This window comes from Xenopus laevis, chromosome 2S, assembly GCF_017654675.1.
Source record: "Xenopus laevis strain J_2021 chromosome 2S, Xenopus_laevis_v10.1, whole genome shotgun sequence".
Taxonomy (NCBI): domain Eukaryota; kingdom Metazoa; phylum Chordata; class Amphibia; order Anura; family Pipidae; genus Xenopus; species Xenopus laevis.
Genome location: NC_054374.1, coordinates 136,873,409 through 136,893,373, shown reverse-complemented (window position 1 = coordinate 136,893,373; position 19,965 = coordinate 136,873,409). Strand labels below are relative to the sequence as shown.

Below are 19,965 nucleotides of genomic sequence, written 5' to 3'. Positions count from 1 at the left end.
ATGTCTATGGAACATAAAGCATCAAATTAGGAAGCTGCGCAGGACGCTGCATTTAATTCATAGGATTGCAAAATAAATATGGATTCTAATCTTCCATGCACTTAATATAAAAGTTTGCTGTGAAATCTAGTAAAAATTTTAATACACAGCTGAAACAGTGAAAAACTCAAACACACACAGAAAGAAGATTAAAGGGATGCCCAACCTGCAACTCCTTTTCCCAGCAACCCTTAAAAGGCAGCTATCAAAGGGTGCTGGTGGTTGTAGTTCTTTAACAGCCCGAGACAACTGTGTGAATGAAAGGAGGAGAAGGCAGCTCGTAGAGATTGTACAGATGAAAGGGACTTGTAAAGTGATGCTGTTCAGGATTCAATGCCTATATTTCAAAGAGCACAGTAACAAGGAAGAAAACAGCATTGGTCATTTATAAGAACTCACCTAAGATCATGGTCTTAGCCTGCAGGGTCCGGCACAGGAACAGGAAAGATTCTCTTGAATGTTGAAAGGAGAAGCTGCTCTTTCCTCTTCCCACAGATTTTCCTTACTGCGAGTCCCGGAGCCCTCTGATCTGTTCTTCAGGCAGAAAGGAAAAGCCCCTTCACCAGCACAGAGAAGGGAGAGGAAACGTTAGGGCTCTGACAGATTGTGCGACAGGCAAAGCTAGGGGGGGAGTGGAGGATTATCAGATTGAAACGATTTGTGTATTTCTAAATAACCGAGGGGTCATGAAATGGAAGAATAATTCCCTTAAAATAATCCTAAATGTTCCTGACAGGGTCCAGTGGTGTAGATGAGCATAATCCTTAATGGCATCAGAGATCCCAGAGAGAAATATCCTGTGCTCTGTTTCTGTATAATTATGACTGCTCTGCACAAGGTTTAAAGCAACTGCAGGAGTCGAGAAAACTAAAGACTTTTCGGACATTCAGAAGCCAACTCCTCATTCCCTTCCTGCTCACAAGGGATGGTTATGGCAAAATTCCAAGAAGGGTTCACCTCTGCACCCCACCCACTTGTTAGGAGAAAGAAGCAAACTCCCTAGAGGAAAGAGCAGAAGAGGAACAGTGTCTGGGACACACACCCTGTACCTCTCCTATTCCCTCTGTTCTCTTCTATGCCAGGTAAGGGGTTGGGCTTGCTCTCACCTGAAGCTTGCTTTCCATTGGCTTAGCAATTTTGCCAAAGGGGGGGGGGGTTAGGGTGGGGACCATGGAAGCTATAGAATTAACTCCTTTCTTCCTCCCCTGGCACCACACATGTGGGATTCTTGTCTGAATTTTCTACTGATAGCATGCCAGCAAAGGCAATGTAAGGCTGGTCTTAAAGAGAAATGAGCACATCCTTTAATATAAAGCACTTCTGTGGTACTCCTGTGGTAAAGTGAAACCACATTTATTTTTTTTAATTGTTATGAGTCTGAATGTGTCTGCTAGGGATGCTGGGAATTAGAGTTCGGAAACATGATGGCATTTAAATTTCGCTTGAGAATATGCTCCATAGCCTAGTACTACGTAAGTGAATTATGAGTATCTAGAGAAGGTATGGATACTTCTTTTCCTGCTTCTCATTTAATAACTCACTAACCTGCATTTCCCTGTTCCATGTTCCGGACCCCTGTATCTCTAGATGAGGCCCTGACTGGTTTTTACATCAGTTCACAATGATGCTCTGTCATGTGAGAACTGTTTGGGGCAGGCCCGGACTGGCAATCAGTGGATTCTGGCAAATGCCAGAGGGGCTGCTATAAGGTGCCATAGAAAGTCGGTATTTAGTAGGGATGCACCGAATTCAGGATTTGGTTTGAGATTCGGCCAGGACTCTGCCTTTTTCAGCAGGATTTGGCTGAATCCTTCTGCCTGGCCGAACTAAGTCCGAATTCTAATTTGCATATGCAAATTAGAGGTGGGGAGGGAAATCGCGTGACTTTTTGTCACAAAACAAGGAAATCAAAAATGTTTTCCCCTTCCAACCCCTAACGTGCATATGCATTTTAGGATTCGGACTAATCTTTCGCGAAGGATTCGGGGGTTCGGCCGAATCCAAAATAGTGGATTTGGTGCATCCCTAGTATTTAGTGGGCTGGTGGGGGCTGATTGGGCCTCTGTGTGTACTGATAGGTCCTGTGTACCTGAAATGCCAGGGCCTATTTTAATTCTCAGTCTGTAACTGGTTTGGGTTATATGTTTGAACCTTTATGTTATATTTAATGTACCTCAACCTCTCAACTAGGGTTGCCACCTTTTCCAGAAAAAGATACCGGCCTTCCTATATACAGTATTTATCTTTTTTCCTTATTAATAACATTGATGATCAACCATCATTTTTACCGGCCCGGCCTGTAAAACACCGGCCAGGTGGCAGGCAACCCTGCAGGCAACCCCACTGCCCTTATAAACTGACTCTATACACCCATACACTGACCTCACAGCAGCACCTATTGCTGTACTGCCCGTACACCATACCCTTACTGCTCCTATTGCTGTACTGCCAGTGCCCCTACACACATACGATTTATAGAATTAGGAACAGACCAGGAACAGGCAGTCTTAGTCTGTGAATACACCAATAAAGGGTGATTGCAGACTAAGTACTGCCTGTTCCTGGTCTGTTTCTAATTCTATAAATGGAATGCTTATCACATGATGGATGGTGTGTGTTGAAACAGCAGGTCTACACATATCTGATATTTTTCACTCATCCTTCTCTGATTATTGCCCCTACACCCATACCCTGCCCTCTGAGCTTGACTCTATGATGTAGTGACTGGCAGCTTGAGGTCCCTATAAGCACTGGCAAAGGGAAGCTGCAGGCCTGCAGGTAGTGTTGTGCAAGTCAAGGAAGCCCCAGGGGTGCTTCGCCAATGAGGCAAGTTGAGGCTGTCACCTCAGGCTGCCGCGCCCCACTAGGTACCAGGGGCAGCAAAAATGCTGCTCCTGGTACTTTAAGAGGGAATTTCTGGGGGAGGGGGGGGCAGCAGCAACTGCTGCTGCCTCAGGTGGCGGACGGGCCAGGATCACCCCTGAAAAGCCCCCCTCTCTGGGAGGTTATAGTTCTGCCACTACAAGAGTTCCGGGTTGGCTGGTCCCTCCATAAAACTTCCTGCTTCTGCAATGCAACCTTCACTTTTGTCCAGTAACAACACGACGGCAGGAGACATGTGTCCCGGCACCACAGCCCTGTGCTATGATCCCATATGTCCCCCGTGTCCCTCCGCTGAGCGCTGCCCCTGTCTCTCTCGCATTCAGTCAGTGCAGCAGAGCCCCCTCCCCCCGTGAGTCAGTGACAAGTGCCCGGAATACTAAACGCGCGCCCCCGTGCTGAGAGCGGGGATTCTCCTTGTTGTGGCCCATCAGCTGCTCGCGCTGCGGCGGGGAAGAGTGTGGGGGGGGGGGGGGGGAGGCTGCAAGTTGTCCTGAGTGTCAGCGGCACATGATGGCCGGGATGTGTTTCCGCTCTCTGCTTATCTCTTATTCCTCTGCCCAAACCAACCTCCATCGATCTTCATTTCGGCCCCATCCTTCTCCTGCCCGATGCTACAGCTACAGCCTCCCCTAACGCTTTACACCCATTTCTGCTTAACATTGTTTCCCTTGCGCTTTTTGCCTATTTTTGGCGAGTATTTTTCACTCCTCCATGTGATGTCTCCGCACCTCTCTCTTCTATATTTAACCTCACTTTCTGCTTTCCTCATTCATCATCTATTTTTGTTCAGTTCCCTCTTCACTCCCCCTGTATCCCCTCCATTACTCTTACTGTACCCCCACTATCCTCTATTTTTGTTCAATTCCTTCCTCTCTTTCCCACTTTATCCCCTCCATTTCTCTTACTGTACCCCCACTATCCTCTATTTTTGTTCAATTCCTTCCTCTCTTTCCCACTGTATCCCCTCCATTACTCTTACTGTACCCCCACTATCATCCATTTTTGTTCAGTTCCATTTCCCCCTGTATGGCAGTCAACATAGGCCCAGACATTCCAATTATAGAGGAGCCCAACCAGCTCCCACCAGCCCACTAAATACTGTCTTTCTATGGCATCTTATGGCAGCCCCTCTGGCATTTGCCAGAACCCACAGAATGCCGGTCCGGGCCTACCCACTATCATCCATTTTTGTTCAGTTTCCTCCTCTCTTTCCCACTTTATCCCCTCCAGTACTCTTACTGTACCTCACAATCCTCCATTTTTGTACAGTTCCCTTTCTCACTGTATCCCCTCCATTACTCTTACTGTACCCCCACTATCCTCCATTATGTTCAGTTCCCTCCTCTCTTTCCTACTTTATCCCCTCCATTACTCTTACTGTACCTCCAATATCATCCATTTTTGTTCAGTTCCTTCCTCTCTTTCCCACTGTATCCCCTCCATTACTCTTACTGTACCCCCACTATCCTCCATTAGGTTCAGTTCCCTCCTCTCTTTCCTACTTTATCCCCTCCATTACTCTTACTGTACCTCCAATATCATCCATTTTTGTTCAGTTCCTTCCTCTCTTTCCCACTGTATCCCCTCCATTACTCTTACTGTACCTCCAATATCATCCATTTTTGTTCAGTTCCTTCCTCTCTTTCCCACTGTATCCCCTCCATTACTCTTACTGTACCTCCAATATCATCCATTTTTGTTCAGTTCCTTCCTCTCTTTCCCACTGTATCCCCTCCATTACAACACAGGACTTTGAAGTGAGTACATGGAACTGGTACCCCTCAGCCTTTCAGGAAGCTCTTGGGGCCCTTTATAGTGACCCTCGCTGCATTGCTGTCTTAGGGTTGCCACCTGCCTGTTATTTGAGTAGCCTGGCCTGTAAAAATGATGGCTGATCCCTATGGTATTAATAGAGAAAAATTTTAAATATAAAGGAAGGCCGGTATGTTTTCCGAAAAAAGGTGGCAACCCTAGTCATAACCAGTATCTTTACCCATTTTTCTGTCTCAAATCCCCACACCCCATGATCCACTTTTGAACACTGTCCCACTTACTTTCTAACTAGGTTAGATTTAGACTTTTAATTGGATTTCACATTGCAGCCTCATGAGAGACATTTATTTGGGTAGCTGGCTAATTGCTGATAATTCATTTTCTAATTAAGGAAAATATGCCGTGTTGGGTCCATCCCAATCAATATAGAATTAAGTTTGTTTTTGCAGTGGCAACCGGTTAATGTATGAGATGCTTCAGTCTTGAACATTCACAGCACCAGAACATTGCATTACATCTTTAGGTTGGTGGCAGTTGGACAACATTCCCATTGCCCTTAAACATTGTCCCCCATGTTGATGCAACCAGGTCTGGACTGGAATTTAAAATACGCCCTGACATTTCAGGTACTCAGAGGCCTTAACAGCCCCTACCAGGCCACTAAGTAGTGAGTGTCTATGGCATCTTACAGCAGCCCAGCTGGCATTTGCCAGAATCCACAGATTTTACAACATTTCTAGCCTACTTCTTTAGTTAAGCTTTAGTTCTCCTCTTAAGTGCTCAGCTGCAGGGGAGCACATAAAGGAACACAACCAAGTCTTCCTAAATGGGCCTGTATTGACACAGGTGCATGTAAGTGCCAAAACGCAGGTGGAACGCAACATACTGTATTCTACATGTGTTCAGCACTTACATGAGTCTGTGTTCCTTTCTGCTCTTCCCTGTTGCTGAGTTTTGTATAAGAAACGCAGGGAGCAGAGGTTAAAATGTTTATCAGTATGAGCCCTTAGCTTCTCACCTCCATCCATACACCAGTCCTGTAGGAGTGAGTGATAGCTCGTGGTGCAGATCGTGCTATGGATCATGACTGTCAATTGTCCTCCTGCCAAATGTATAATGTAGCATAATCTACTGTTAAAGGGCTGATGACCCATCTTCAGCATTCTTAAAATTCTCCAATGTCAAATCATTAGCATCATGCCGTTCTCTCTCATGGGAGGGTGTGATGGGAGATGCTTTTAAGACTTTCACATTGTTTTAATGAAGGACTGGGAATTATCCGCAGTTACAATTATTTCATCATGGTGTGTTTTGCTCATCCAGGGTGTATTCCTTCCCATTGAGAAATGCTTGCAAGGTCCCTTGCCCTGGATCAGCAAATGGCAGGGAAGTTCTATGAACAGCTGGAACTGATTGACTAATTCACAAACAATATAATGGAACCATAATAGCCATATCTTTGATTTAGAAAATACCCAGTTATAAATTAGAGGGATTAGCTAAAACCAAGTAAGCCCTCAAGGTATTATGCACGTGCCTGCTAGCCTCTTCTTTTTTAGGTGCAGAGTTCAGGTGGGGTTTAACAGAAAAGTCTGGCCCCAGAGGCACTGCCACTTAAAGGAGAATGAAAGGTTGTTATTAAGTAAGCTTCATTAGAAAGGTCTATATAAATACACCAGTAAACCCTCAAAGTAATGCTGCTCCGAGACTTCTGTCACAAGAAACACCACTTTTTTTTCCTTCTATTTTGTACACATGGGCTTCTTTAATACACTTACTTCATTCAGCTTAAACCTCCAGGGCTCGGGCTTGAGCATGCCCAGTTAGCTCCTCTCCTTCCTCCCCTCATAGCAGTAATCTGAGCCCAGAGCTATGAGCCAGAAGGGAGAGACTGGCAGGTAGCTTTACTTCTCGGTAGTTTGAGCTTTCAGATCAACTTAAACCAATGTCCCCCAAATAATTTACCTTCGTCATTAGGCCTTGGTGTTTATAGCTGAGACCATGAGAAAAATGCAGAAATAGTTTGAGTCTGTCTAAATGACTTGAGACTGACTTCCTTGTGACTGCTTTTTCAATAAGCCCAGAATGCTTTCCTTTGTGCCTCTCTGCCTTCAAATTAAATGAGCCTGATTTTCAGTAATTAAGACTTGGTTGCAATTCATGAGTGAGCAAAGTGCGTCAGTTCTAAAGCTTTGTCTCTATGATTCCCAGAAATGACTCAAAGCATTAGATGACTGTTAACTTAACGCATATATTAAGAGTTAGGTGCAAATGCAAGTAACATCAGCTGTGCATGTAGATGAAGCATAATAAGGCTGGACTTTCAACTGTAAGCTCCAAGTGATTAAGGAGGATTCCAAGCTTAGATGTTAAAGGGGGGGGGGGGTTTCACCTTTGGATTAACCTTTAGTATGTTATAGAATGGCCCATTCTTAGCAACTTTTCAACTGGTCTTCATTATTTATTTATTAAAGTTTTCAAATTATTTGCCATTATCTGATTTTCCAGCTTTCAAATTGGAGTCACTGACCCCAGCAGTCAGACAACTATTGTTCTGTGAGGCTACACTGCTATTGCTCATCTTTCTATTTAGAACTTCCTCTATATATATTCCTGTCTCTCTTTCAAACAACTGCGTGGTTGCTAGGTTAAATTGTACCCTAGCAACCAGAAAGCTTCTGAAATTTCAAACCGGAGAGCTGTTGAACAAAAAGCTAAATAATTCAAAAACGAAATTCGAAAATAATAAAAAATGAAGACCAAATGCAAATTGTCTCAAACTAGCACTCTCTGCATCATACTAAGAGTTCATTTAAACATAATATGGGGTCTTCCCTCTTAACAAGACTGATGCACGTATTTAGTCGCACAATAAAACAAAATATATATATATTCAATAAAGAAACAACCCCGCCATAAATTACTGATAATTCTGAAGCAAACATTTTTTGCCATCCCCTGTTGTAACTCAGTGAAATGTGTGTGTTCAGGTGCTGCAATCCCATCTACACTAGAGAACAGCTTAAATAAACCAAGGCTCTATTGCATGAAAAGGAAAATGACATGTACTGACAGTGTTCAAAAACAAAGCACTTCAGAATTCCTTGTCGCAACTGAAACAGTCAAGGCAGAACCTGACGCTGGAATAAAAAATAACTTCTAATAATGCACATTAGCAAGTTGCTGCTCCTGAGAAAGATTATTTCTATTTTAAAGAGATTTCCTTATACAGTATGTGAGTAGTGACCGATGTCCATTTATCTCCCCCTAATGGAATTAAAATATGAGCGATTTATTGTGTGCCTAGAAATGTCTTTACTGCATATTTCTCTTTATTCATAGGACTGGGAACTGCCATATTCCTTACTCTGTTGGGTGAACTCTTGACAAGAAACATAGCAATAGCATCATTTCTTTATTACTGTTAAAGGGGTTGGTCACCTTTAAGTTAATTTTTAGTAGGTTATAGAATGGCCAATTGTAAACAACTTTGCAATTGGTCTTCGTGATTTATTTTTTATAGTTTTTAAATTATTTGCCTCCTTCTTCTGACTCCAGCTTTTAACCAGAGGGGTCACTGACCCCATCTATAAAACAAATGCTCTGTAAGGCTACAAATGTATTGTTATTGCTACTTTTTATTCCTCATCTTTTTATTCAGGCCTCTGCTATTTATATTCCAGTCTTGTTTAAATCTATGCATGGTTGCTAGGGTAATTTGGACATTTTTGCTGAAATTGCAAACTGGAGAGCTGCTAAATAACTCAAAAACATCAAATAATAATAAATATAACAAAAACATTTTCACTCTCTACATAATTCTAAAAGTTAAGGTGGCCATACACGGAGAGATCCGCTCGTTTGGTGATGTCGCCAAATGAGCGGATCTCTCCCCGATTTGCCCACCTTGAGGTGGGCAATATCGGGCTGATCCGATTGTGGGCCCTAGGGCCCAATGATCAGATCTTAACGGTGGCTTTACGGGCGGATTTTTAGTTCGATCTCATCGAGATCTGGCCGACTTTCGGCCAGATCTCTATCGGGGAAGCCTGTCGGGGGCCCCATACACGGGTCAATAAGCTGCCGACTTGGTCTGTCGGCAGCTTTTATCGGCCCATGTATGGCCACCTTTAACTCAAAGGTGAACAATCCCTTTAATTGCACTCATGCATAGACATGTATTGAAATCTTTTTCCAAGGCAATAAATAGGGCTAATTGTGAAGTAGTAGATTTGAATCCTCTGTCCTTCCAAACCCCAAAAACATACAGACAAGTTAAATGGTCCCTGATAAGATTAACTATATTGTGTGATAGGGAACTTAGATTGTAAGCTCCACTGGGGCAGGAAGAGATGGGAACAATAAAATCTCTGTAAAGCACTGTGCAATAATTTGCCCCTATATTTGATAATAATTAATTCCATTAAATCCTGTGCTGGATATTTTTCTTTAGTCCCTTCACACTGGTTAGTGAAAGATCTTATCTGTTGTGCATTAAAGTCACAGGGTCCTGGCAGGTCACAACTCCTGTACCCCTGTAGTTGCCGTTTAGGAAACTCTGATTAGAAGACCTGCGTTATTAGGCTGGTGTCATCCATTCAGATTCAATTCACTCAATAAGATTTTTTACCACTAATGTAAATGAGCTAAAATCTGAACACAAAGACTTAGTAAAAATGACTGGACCCACAAAAAATAGTTGTTGGACCCCCAAGTTCCAGCGATGCCCTTCTTTTCTATGCACTCATTAAGCTTGCTAGATGATGAGAAACATCCGGGTCAGATAGAATTATCAGTTTAATAGATAATTACAGATAGAAGGCTGAACTAACTGCTTTTAAAGTAACACCAAAAAAATTAAACTGGTAAAAATGAAATAATTTATGTGTAGGTGCTGAATGAACATAACAAATGTTTATGCCAGTACATGTATGGGGTCCGTTATCCAGAATTTTTTTTTTTAAATTATTTTCTTTTTCTCTGCAATAATAAAACAGTACCTTGTACTTGATCCAAACTAAGGTATAATTAATCCTTATTGGAAGCAGAACTAGCCCATTGGGTTTATTTAATGTTTACATGATCTTCTAGTAAGTGAAAGAAAGATCTGTTATCCAGAAAACTCCAAGTCCCGAGCATTCTGGATTGCAGGTCCCATACCTGTAATAGTCTATTAATCTAAATGCAATTAGTATGCAATTAGTGCAGCCCTTGCATTAATTAGATATGTCTCTGCTTGATCTGGTAAGATTACTCTATACTCCTGGACTCCAGAGAAGCTGTTTGAATCTATCTTTCCCCTTCAACATTTTATTTCAATGTTATTTCATACACCAACACAATCAGTTATATAATCATGAGACTATGTTATTACTAGCATGCATTTATGCCATCATCTAGTTCGTAGTATTTAATTTATCATATCAACACATCGCTTGACTCGTGCAATTTAGACTTCAATTCAGTATATTACTTTTGTATATAAATAACTCTGCAGTATATTTTTGAAATGTAACTTTTGTATTGATTTGCAGTTTCAGGGCTTTTAATGCCAGGAAGCAGAGTATCCTTCTATAGCCCGTTAGCATTGATTGTCACTCACATAAAGCTGAGCTCTTTCCAGCAACTTGATAGCAATGCAGGGTATCACAAGGCAACAGACAAGACTACAGAAGATTAGCTTGCTGATATCAGGTATGTAGCCCTACAGCTGATGTGAACTACAACACTTATCATTACCACCTAAACGTATCCTGACTGAGGCACAGCGAGTGGTGACAGTCGGACCTCAATCAGTGCCACTGTCACTTCTCAGCCAGGATGCCCACCATTAAATGCAATTATCAGTGATGACAGACCGATAGGACTATTTTGTCACTGTTTGCATCTGAATGGCTGTTACCCTGTGTCATAAGCCTTTCCCATAGAACAGTAAATATATTGTTGAGATATGTTCTGCACGGTAGTTATAGGAGAACTAAACCCTAAAATACATGGCTAAAAATGCCATATTGTGACATGTATACTTATTGCACCAGTCTAAAGTTGCAACTTCTCAATAGCAGAAATGATCCAGGATTTCAAACTTGTCACAGGGGGTCACCATCTTGGAAAGTGTCTGTGACACTCACATGCTCAGTGGTCTCTGAGCAGCTGTTGAGAAGCTAAGCTTAGGGGTCTTTGATGGTATCTGTGCTGCCATGTAGCAATTGTCTGTATTAATTACTAATCTGTCTTATATTAGGACATTTAAATTCTGTATGTACAGTAAATTGTGTGTACAGTTGCCACCCTTTCTGGAAAAAAATACCAGCCTTCCTATATATTTATCCCTTTTCCCTATTAATAACATTGGGATCAACCATCATTTTTATCGGCCAGGTGGCAACTAGGGTTGCCACCTGGCCGGTATTTTACCGGCGTGGCTGGTAATGAAATACTTATGATTAAGCCTATGATTAAGTGTCATTAGTGATTAGTGACATGAAACGCGTCAGGCGAGAGATGACTATATAAATAAAGCTTTCAAATTTTTTTATCTACTACCTTTGGTCTGATCAAAACGTGAGTTTACCAGTGTGCCCTGCACCAACATTTATGCTTTTTTATACGGAGGGCCTGGGGCTGGAGCACCTGGGCCACGTCTCCATTGCAGTGAGTGATTCCAAAGGTTTATACTTGCTTTATGCTTAAAATGTTCTTGGTTAAGAATAAGATGCTTGATGCCAATGTTATTAATAGGAAAAAAAGAATATAGGAAGGCCGGTATTTTTTTCCAGAAAAGGTGGCAACCCTATTGTGTCAGTCCCCCAAGGTCAGTAATTAACAACAGCACACAGCATGTGCAGTGAATCTTCACTTTTATATGTTCACTTCCTTGTGCAGGCAAATTCGCTCTCTCCCACAAGGCTTTTGTTCCACCAATGCTGGGATTAATCAAGTATGCTGGTGGCCAGTGGGGTAACTATTTGTAACTGGACCCAACAGCAAAATAATTGTATGGCCCCCAACAGGGTCGGACTGGCGCAGTTGGGGCCCACCGGGTTGTGAACCTCGGGGGCCCCGTTCGCATGCGCAAAAACGAGTGCGCATGCGCGAATGTCAGGCCCAACGCGCGCATGCGTGAACGTCAGGCCCAACGCGCACATGCGATTAAACAGCGCTGATCTAGGACCGGGACTGGGCCGGCGGGGGCCCAAGAGGGCCGGGGCCCACCGGGTTTTTTCCCGGTTTCCCGCCGGCCCAGTCCGACACTGGCCCCCAAAATATCAAGAGGTTGTCCCGTTTTACCAATATATATTGAAAATGACTCATTAACTAGGGCCTCGTGGGGCCCTCTATACCTAATGGGCCCCCCTGTAGCAGGTTCTGCTTCCTTTATAGTTACGCCCCTGCTAGTGGCTTCTCCAGTGAAAATCTGCACTGCATATCCCATGGTTTTGGAGCAGTATTGTAATGGGACAGAGCCACAAGTATTCTGACAGGAAGGCTTTAGGTGGTACCCATTAGACAAATTAAACATTTTTCTGATAAAAGAAGACTGTACAAAGAACAGGAAACCTCCTGTTCTCCTGTGTCTGCATCGTCCTCTTCAGCCAGTATACTATTAGTTTTTAATAACATATTTGCATGGCCTCATATCAAGGGACATTATGTGATGTAACTGAGGTAGTGATCAGCCAAAGTGAGGCTTGTAAGAGGTTCCCTTCATACAAGGTAACGCTTCATGGGTATTCTTATAGCCAGTACAGAGATATATCAAAAATCTATACTGACATAGGAATTTCCTCCTGGGTTAAGCAGGGAATTCTGCTGGAAAATTTGAAGCTCAACAAGACACATACCAGTATAATTAAATTATAATTCCTAATGTTAATCAAATAGTTACAATGATTGCATGGCAGAGATAAGATTATAACGAAAGTAATATATAAATGATATATCAAGCAGTGGTAGTTGCTTCCACTGTCAAAAGCAAAGGTAATATTTACAGTATGTAAATAACTTTATTTGCAATAAAAAATCATTCTTATAAATGTCAAATTTAGCCCCAAAGGCTTTCCTTTTTTATGTACCTGACAACCAGGTATGTATCACCTAAATAAACCAATATAGCACAGCATTCCAGTATTCTACTGTATGATATATAGCCCAAGGCAGTTTGAAGCTTGTTCTTCTGTACACACAATGGTCTTTATAAAGAAACAATATACCTGCATTTCAACCATTCCATCATCAAGTTAAACTGCGTCATTCACATCCAAAAAGTCTCAGGAATTCAGACACGACAGTGTAGTGCGGTTTTATTTGCAGCCCATTCAGTTACACCTGTCTGATCTTGGTCATAGTTTTGTATTTATGATTTTGTATATGTGGTCAAACAACTCAGCTATATTTGTCTGAACTGGGAGCCCGTCAATCAGTAAATATCATCAAAAAGATCACATTCCCACATGCTTGACTTAGGCTGGCCGCAGACATACAGATATAATCGTACGAATCCTTGATTCGTACGATTTTCGGACCGTGTGTGGAGTGTCCCAACATTTTTGGTGCCATGGCGATTGGTCGTTCAGTCGATCAGACAGATGAAAAAACTTCTATCGGCTGCATGTATTGCCGATCTGCCGATTTTCAGTGGGAGACTTTCACCAGCTTTTGTCTGACATCGATAGAACATGGTCTGATCTGTTCTTTTACTACTTTATTTAAACTGAAGGTTAGTGGCAGATCGGGAGATGGGGACGTCCGTTCGTTCGTCCGATATTGCAGGTAAACCTGCACGTCTATGGCCACTTTTAGAGTCAAGTAAACTGATCAGTTGGGATTGGAAAATTGGTATATGCACTTTCCTCAAAAAGTCTTGCCACTATTGTTAATCCCCTACAGTCAGGAGTGCAAACCATTCAGCCACCACATAACAGCAGTGTAGGATGGCATTCTGTTTTAGGGCTCTGAACTGTTTTTATAGAAATACAGTAAAAGAAGTAATGCTTCAGTGTATGATGATGACACAAAGCTATATACACACCAGGGTGGCCTTGACAGTCGGGCTTTTGGGAAAACCTAGTGTTGTGCCTATGCAATGTAGATACAGTAAATGCAAATTTATAGTGATTTGTTTGTCACAGTATATATAGGTATGCTTTGTAGAAAGCACCTAATGGCACTAGGAAATAGGGTTGCCACCTTTTCCAGAAAAAAATATTGGCCTTCCTATACAGTATATTTATAATTTTTCCATATTACGGTAATAACATTGGGATCAACCATCATTTTTACCGACCAGGCCCATAAAATACCGGCCAGGTGGCAACCCTACTAGGAAACCCTGCAGCTAGCACCACCCTGAACGTGGCAGTAATTCCAGGGTACTCACAGCATTATGTGTCACTAGGCACAGCAGAATAAGACTATTTTTATATATCTTCCAATTAGCAGGATTTAAATAAAATGTATCTGTCCCATCTGTATGTTCTAGAGAGTACAGCGTTCTAACTTCTAAAATAAATTATTTATTCCCATGTCATGCCTCCTGCTCTGAACTCCAGTGTTTGCCCAGAGACTGTAATCCAGTACAACTATTATTATTATTACATTTAATTAAACACCAAACATATCCTTGCATTCATAAGGAAAAACAACACGAACAAATTGAACTGGTTCAAATGACAAAATGCTGCCCCTTTCCTCTTAAAGTCCTCTTTAAAATCAGAGCCACTAATTTTTCTTTTGTGCAAGTGTTCCTTTAAATTCACCATGAGTAATTTCCCTCATTTATAGGAGCATGTGTCTCCTATTTAGCCCTGACAGCTTAAGCAATTCTATGCAAAGAACTTGTCATACGCAGTGAAGAAAGATCATCACCACATTTCATGGCCTCGGGCATAGGAAAAGGATGTGATTTTTCCAAAATGATCTTAGATCAAACTGCACAGCCTTCAATTTACAGAATACTGAATGAAACGGGTGAAAATGGAATCGTTTATTTGTAGGTGCTGAATGAACATAACAAATGCAAAAAAAAAAATCACTATGTGCCAGTACTGATCTATTAATCTAAATGCAATTAGTGCAGCCCAGCAACTTCCATTAATTAGATATGTCTCTGATTTTATCCAGTGTTCTGGTAAGCTTTCTCTATACTCATGGACTCCAGATACTTTGCTACTGATCTAGTTTCAGAACTTTTTATCCTGGTGTGTGTGTGTCACTGTTTTGATACACACAGACTCACACTGTGGGACATACTGACAACTCAGTGGGTTAACAGCATAAAGTCTCTTCTTCATTCCAGTGCTAAATCCTTTTCTTTAGACACAAAATTGAGTGTAAGTTCTGTGGGGTCTCTCCTAACTGAAGTGCACCTGTATGCACAACAAAAATGGACCTGTATGCATGAAGAAAAGGGATTCCCTGATCATTTATATCTGAATACAATCTGGCAGGAAGGTTGGATTTGCATACTGTCCACCTCTTTCATTTAACCTAATGAATATTATGAACTGCATGTCAATTTATATTGAATTTACTTATAAATCTTAGTAATAAATTGCATGCAATAAGGATTTGTCTGCAAGCTTAGATTCAAGTAGATCTGTGTGTGGACTTTGGCTTTCATTATTGCATTAGAAACTGCCAAGGGCCTGTCGTAGAACTTGCACATAGGGAGGGAAGACAAGGTTTGTGCCTGCAGTATTTCTTCATTGGCGACTGTGGTTTTTGCTGTTCCTGCATCAGCCAAGGTGACCCCTGTGCTGCAGTATTATTAATCCCTTCATTGCTGAGGGAGCTGCACAGCAGGGCCCTATTACAGAGCAATAAGGCAAAAGGGATTTGCAAGGCATAAGTCAGATAAGGTCCATTGCTTGACATTCTGTAAACCTTGATAACTTTTTATATGATTAATAGTCTTGTCGGCTTCATTCCTTCACATTATTTTCACCAAAGATGTGTGTTGTAAAGTAATTTAACCATCTATTTTGATTTAGCCAGTTATCCATTTTTTTTTTTATGGAAATTGCACGTTTTATCTATTCTGTTTTTTTGTTTGCTATTTGCATTTGATTTTGCCTTAATATTTAAAGGGGGTTCATGGTATGATAATTGGCAGAACCCACCAAGCTAACAGCATATGTGAAGCAGAACAGAGGGACTGCCATTCAACATGCCATGCAGGCCTGGGTACTAATGGGGCTTATGGTTATTACCCCTGTCGGAAAAAACTAGTTGGGAGACTAGAGCTTAAAGGAGTCCTACAATAATACACTTATGGTTTAAATATAATATAGATTGTAAGCTCTTTTGAGCAGGGCCCTCTCAACCTCCCATGTTGGTCAATATTGGGATGTAACCCATATGTTTTATGTACCATATTGTTGTGCTTTATAAATACCTGGGAATACCGGAGCATTACATAGTCCATGGACCACTGTAAAATGGACATGTACTTTCTGTACTGATGTGCACTAAGGTTTAACTTTTCATATATATTATTTACTGCCTGAGAGCAGAGGTCATTCTATTTCACAGCATGACACACAATTTGAGACTCTCCCAGCAGCAATGTCAAGACATGAGCAGCTCGTGCAGTGGATATTTATGTTTTCCCCTTATGTGCAGAGCAAGCAAAGGATGGTTACTCTCCCAGCAAATACCTTTGCATGCTTGCATGAGTAGAGCTGTAAAATATATAGTGAATAAAGTACCCCCTCTTGTAAAATATAAGGATATTATAAGTTACCAAGGAGTTTCATGACCATATAAAAACACGAGGCCGAAGGCCGAGTGTTTTTATACAGGTCATGGAACTCCGAGGTAACTTCTAATATCCTCATATTTTACAACTGGGGGTACTTTATTTATTATAATACACAAATTTTAGTAAGTCATGTGACAGAAATGACATCACTACTCACCGTTTATAGCTGATGACATCACTACTCACCGTTTATAAGGATATAATTTACAGGATATTCATGGCTTTTGTGTATTATAAAGTCTTATTTACTGTATGATTACAAAGTGGGCACAAACACTGGCACAGAACGATACCAGTGTATATCATAAGATACTTAGGTGCTTTTATCTACATGCAGCCCCAGACTGGCAGTATAGTATAAATTGAGCTGGTAAGGGCTGTTTGGATACTTTAAATGCCATTGCCTGTTTCGAAAATCAGTCTACATGTTGCAGTCTCTTCTTGCTCTGAACTCCAATATCCCAGTTAAGACTGCTTTGCAGAACATGGCATTGAGGCATTGAGGCACAAAGAACTCCTGTATTATTATCGGGCTAGAGCATGTTGTAGCTCCAGTGTTCTCTTTGCATAATTGCTGTTTGTTTCGCTCAAGAATTACTGCATCTTTTGCACTAGTTTAGTAAATAAGCCCTATGGTACAGAGGGGGAAATCTTATATAGGCCACTAGGTTCTCATATCACTGTTCTACAACAATTACTGTAGAGATAGACAATGCTAAATGTAACAAGTATTCTACAGGCCTATAGTGTAACGTAAATAAGAAATGGCTAATGGAAATTATCCTTGGCTGGGGCAGACTAGGGTCCCACTTAGAGATCCTCTAATACTCTGGCAGCCCAGTTTGACCCTGTTACCAACAGTGCGTGTTATATTTATTTCTTTTCTGGAATGCAGATGCAGCTATCATATTGTCTGGATGACTAGTGGGTGTGCCAGTATAAAAGCCAATTTGACTTCACTGATTTTGTTTTATAAAGGCTACAATCGGCATTATACCTAGGTTTGAAGATGCAGCATATTTCTCTTATGTTTGGTAGTACAGGTATGGGACCTGTTATCCAGAATGCTCAGGACCTGGGGTATCTTTCTGTAATTTGGATCTTCATACGTTAATCTACTAGAAAATCTTTTAAACATTACCGTAAATGAACCCTATAGGCTGGTTTTAATTCCAATAAAGATTCATTACATCTTAGTCGGGATAAAGTACAAAGTACTGTTTTATTATCACAGAGAAAAGGAAATTATTTTCGAAAATTTGGATAATTTGGATAAAATGGCGTCTATGGCAGACAGGAATGGGATAATGGATCCCATACCTGTAGTGGTGGAACAGTATAACAGTATATGAGTCTCAGTTTTCTGCTGCTTGGCTAAAACTGTAAGACTTCTACATATTTTGGGGGTCTAATACAGCAGGACAATTTCTCTTTATTCCCAACCCAACTGCAAAAGGGAAACAGTGCGGAAATTGGCCAAACAGAAATATGGATAGTAAGGCATGGTCACCATTTGTGAGACAGAGTTCAACACTTTAACAATCACTTTATGAATTAAGCTGGTGTTATAGCATTGCATCCGTGGTGCTTGGCACCTGCCAAGGGGTTGTAGTTGTAACTCAGTAGCTTGAAGGCCATAATTTGTCGACTTCTAGTTGAAACAATTGCAAAAAAAATTTGGTTTTTTATTTACCCATTAAATTACATGATGAAACAAACATTCCCGAGGCTCCATTGTTACGGCAGGAAGAAACAGTAGAAGACTTGTTGACACAACACTAACACCACAGCAAGAATAGACAGCAATGTTGTTCATTCAGCTGGAGCCTGTATAGAAATAACGACCTCAGGGGGTCCTTGGAGAAGCCAAGATAGATGGGAGCTATTAAGAGACATTTTGAAGCAGAGTTCGGTGTATTAGCAAACACATCTTTCCCAAATCATTTTTAAACTGGATACAAGTTCCTGAGTAGTTTATATACGGTAGATAAGGACTGCAAAACATTATAGTTGCCTTGAGTCTGACTGTCTGACATTTGTTGGAAGCCTCAGGAGCTATCATTGTTATTTACAATTATTTACTGAATAAAGCACCAACATATTCCTCATTAATATACAATAACTATAATATTGGCTGAACCTACAGGAAAACTTGTTTGTACCATTCCCATTCATGAAATATTATCCTTGTAGCTGTAAATTTCCTTTTGTGACTCTCACTTGCTTACCTGCAAAAGATTATTGCTATTATCCTATATTTATATAGACATCATGGGGGTTATTTATTAAGCTCCGAATACCCGAAATATGAAAAATTCGGATTTTTAGGACCTTAAAAAAAATCCAAATTTTTCGGGATTTATTAAAGTCCGATGGTATGAAAACTCTGAATCTGAAACCTCGGCATCTAAAAGCTCTCGAGGTCCTGTATAAGTCAATGGGGAAGGTCCTAGTTACTGCAGCAATGTCCGTACCGATATTTTTAGGGGTTCGAAGTAAAAAACTTTTAGAGTTTTGCCCAACCCTATTTTTTCAGACTTCTTTCTTCATAAATAAGGTCCATTCTGGAATTCGGAGTTGCTCGAAGTTGGATATTAGAAATACAGAGATAAATTTGGACCTTGATAAATAACCCCCTATATGTTTCAAAGTACTTTACAGAGGTTGTTCATCTGTCACATCACTTCCTGCCCCAGTTGAGCTTCCAATCTAGTCCCAGTCAAGCAAACAGATAAATACATATGCCTGTATACTTCTGTAATGTGGGAGTAGACTGAAGTACCCTGAGGAAACCCACTTGTATACAGGAAAAGCACCTGATTTATAGACAAGAATTGTTTCCTGTTAGAACAGCAGACAGAAAGGTATCAGGGACTTCATACAGGGCTTCCCTCTAAAGCAGTGATCCACAACCAGTGGTTCGATTCTCGCCAACCCCTTGGATGTTCCTCCCAGTGGCATCAGAGCAGGTGCTTATTTTTGAATTTCAGGCAAGTTTAATTGCAAAGACTGCCAGTTTACATAGGGGCTATTAAAGGAGAATTCAACCTGTAATAAAAAAAACCCTTCCCCCTACCCTGGGTAGACCCCCCTCCCTCCTCCCCCAGCCTATCTGCCCCCCCCCCCGGGCAAATGCCCCTAATTTTTTACTCACCCCTCCGTGCAGATTCTGGCCACGGAGTTCACGGCAGCCTTCTTCTTCGGTAATCTTCGTGTCTTGATGGAAGACTGCGCATGTGCCCGAAAGTCATGAAAATTTCCGATTTTTTTTTTCCAAGGCCAGAATCTGCACGGAGGGGTAAGTAAAAAATTAAGGGGCATTGCCCAGGAGGAGGGTTGGTAGGCTGGGGGGTGGAGGGAGGGGGTCTACCCAGGGTAGGGAGAGGTTTTTTTTTATTACCAGTTGAATTCTCCTTTAAATAGACAATCAGGGCCTTTGGCACCCCCAATAACTTTATCACAGTTGTGTTGCTCCTCAATTCCTTTTACATTTGTATGTGGTTTACTGG

General features: G+C 41.4%; 1 protein-coding gene and 1 long non-coding RNA gene across 2 annotated transcripts in view; one reads left to right on the top strand and one right to left on the bottom strand.

Annotated features, from left to right (window-relative positions):
- znf385a.S (zinc finger protein 385A S homeolog) overlaps positions 1–1,057 on the bottom strand; it is a 110,940-nt gene extending 109,883 nt beyond the window's left edge. The window contains exon 1 of the mRNA XM_018250124.2: positions 439–1,057. Coding sequence (XP_018105613.1) covers positions 439–448 — 10 coding nt within the window. The 5' untranslated portion in view covers positions 449–1,057. The remainder of the gene's footprint in view (positions 1–438) is intronic.
- Positions 1,058–1,068: 11 nt separating this feature from the next.
- The window catches only part of LOC121400691, a 140,382-nt gene continuing 121,485 nt past the window's right edge, over positions 1,069–19,965 (top strand). Inside the window, exon 1 of the long non-coding RNA XR_005965918.1 lies at positions 1,069–1,121. This is a non-coding gene — a long non-coding RNA (uncharacterized LOC121400691). The remainder of the gene's footprint in view (positions 1,122–19,965) is intronic.